General features: G+C 48.4%; 1 protein-coding gene across 2 annotated transcripts in view; it reads left to right on the forward strand.

The window, feature by feature from the left end:
• Positions 1–1,759, forward strand: part of BNIP1 (BCL2 interacting protein 1) — a 19,076-nt gene extending 17,317 nt beyond the window's left edge. For both annotated transcript variants that reach the window (XM_017535091.2, XM_017535092.2), the window contains one exon: positions 1,104–1,759. In XM_017535091.2, the coding sequence (XP_017390580.1) occupies positions 1,104–1,300 (197 nt within the window). In that variant the 3' untranslated portion in view covers positions 1,301–1,759. The remainder of the gene's footprint in view (positions 1–1,103) is intronic.
• Positions 1,760–2,486: the final 727 nt, after the last annotated feature.

Raw genomic sequence — 2,486 nt, forward strand, 5'->3', positions numbered from 1 at the left:
GTTGCGATGAACCAAGATCATGCCATTGCACTTCAGCCTGGGCAACAAGAGCAAAACTCTGTCTCAAAAAAAAAAAAAAAAAAAGAAAGAAACGTTGTGTGGATTTGACACTCACTGACATATCCATTTGCATTTGTCATGTTTTATATGCACAAGAGCCTCGCATGTCTAGGGGCTGCCGTATTGGCCAGCACAGCTCTGGACAGTACAAGAGGGACACAAAAGCTGACCCCACCTGCCAGCACTCTGGTCCACTTCCCAGAGGCAACCACTGTTAAAAAAGTATCCTGTGATCATCCAAGCTTCTGTAACTTAAGCAAATGAAATATTTATCTCCCTGTTTCTTACCTAAATGGATACACTCCACAGGCTTTCCCTTTTCACTTAACGTATTTGATTCGATGGCTGTTCTGATGATGCCTCACTATGTTTTAAGGGAGAACCTTGCCAGGTACACCTACCCTCAACATCAGGCCCAAATACCCATGCTCAGAAATACATCTGACTCTAGGCACAATGATCCCTTAAGGGACGTGGGCCTCTTCTTGGGTGTCACCTTGTTAAAGCTACAGCCAGTGTCCCTGGCCTGAGGGACTGGTATGTGTGAGGGCTTGTGGCAGAGTCCAGTGCACCCTTGCTCTTTTGAGATCCTGCAAAGAGCCGGTCTGGTCAGCAGATGTCCTGGAGGGCGCACCTCACAGGTGGAAGGTTCTGGTGTCTTCAGCTGTTGCCCCAACACAGACCTCACAGTGCCCGCCCACGATCCCTGGGTTGGTTTTGTGGCTGGTGGTTCTCCTGAGCAGCGTCTGTCTGGTTCAGAGAGCTGAGCGGGTGGCCAGGTAAGCAAGCCTCTTCTGCCCTTCTCCCTAGTGACGTTCATGTTCAGGACTCCCAAACAAACCGCCTCACTCTCTAGAGCCGATGGGACCTGAGGATGAGCCGTTCCTTGTCAGCATCTCGACTGGTCTCCGCATGCTTTGATTCCAGCTCAGAGGAACTCGATTGAGAATGCTTGTTTTTATCAGCACCCCAGCCAGCAGAGTGAGGTCTTTGTATCTCAAGCTGCAGTCTCTGAGTCGGACCCCCTCCCTCTTTTGTTCCAGTCACTTCTTCACGAACGATCCTGGATGCAAATGAAGAATTTAAGTCCATGTCGGGGACCATCCAGCTAGGTCGGAAGCTTATCACAAAATACAATCGCCGGGAGCTGACAGACAAACTTCTCATCTTCCTTGCTCTGGCCTTGTTTCTTGCTACGGTCCTCTATATCGTGAAAAAGCGGCTGTTTCCGTTTTTGTGAGATCCCAAAGGTACCAGTTCTGGCCTTTCAACTCCTGTTTCAGGATCTGTCCTCGTTCTGAGCTCTAGGCTGCCAAGCTGAGCCACACACCCCTCTTTGCGCCAATTGCCTGCAGATTGGATGGAACACAGTGCCCCACTTTTCTACAAGTGGCTGGCTTGTAAAGGGTGAACAGAGCCTTGGGAGGCAGGCCTGTGACTGGGGTGCCGCCTTGGGGACATAGGAACTGCCTCCCTCTCCCATTGTGCACTATGGGGGGCTACCGCGTGGAGCACTTAAAGTCCAGCCTCCAGGACCTGATGTCCTTCCTGTCTCCCTCTCCCACTGTACCCTTAAATGCTAGATCTGGTGGAGGGAAGAGAGAAGAGGTAGGGAGAAAGGTGATGAAAACTCCTGATCATTCCTTGAATAAACTTGATTTTATTTAATAAAATAAAATGTATTTGATGTTATAAGATAGCCCTCTGGGAATGTGTGTTCCTCTTTTCTTCTTTCTTTCTTTTTTTTTTTTGAGATGGAGCCTTGCTCTGTCACCCAGGCAGGAGTGCAGTGGTGTGATCCTGGCTCACGGTAGCCTCTGCTTCCTGGGTTCAAGAGATTCTCTTGCCTCAGCCTCCCAAGTAGCTGGGATTACAGGCATGCACCATCACACCTGGCTAATTTTTGTATTTTTTTAGTAGAGACAGAATTTCTTCATGTTGGCTGGGCTGGTCTTGAACACCTAACCTCAGGTGATCCACCCGCCTCGGCCTCCCAAAGTGCTGAGATTACAGCCACTATGCCCAGCCCTCTTTTTTGATGTCCATATTTTTAGGACATGAACTTAGATTATTTATTTATTCATTCATTCAACAAAGAATTATTTTCTTTCTGTTCCCAACCAATAACAAGGAACTATTAAACAGCTGCCACACACAGGGTGTTGTAGACACTGCCGGACATTACAAATACATTGGTAAACCAGACAAGGTTCCTCCCTCAAGGAGGAACAGAAGGAGGCATGGAAATAAAATCTCACAGACTGTCAGGAAGGAAGGTCCAACAGCCTCTGTTCATCTAGGTGTGGTGGCGATGCCTCTAATCCTAGCATTTTGGGAGGCTGAGGTGGGATGATCACTTGAGCCCAGGAGTTTGAGACCAGTTGGGCAACATAGCAAGACCCCATCTGTGTTTTAAAAAAACAGAA

Source organism: Cebus imitator, unplaced genomic scaffold, assembly GCF_001604975.1.
Source record: "Cebus imitator isolate Cc_AM_T3 unplaced genomic scaffold, Cebus_imitator-1.0 Scaffold91, whole genome shotgun sequence".
Lineage (NCBI taxonomy): Eukaryota > Metazoa > Chordata > Mammalia > Primates > Cebidae > Cebus > Cebus imitator.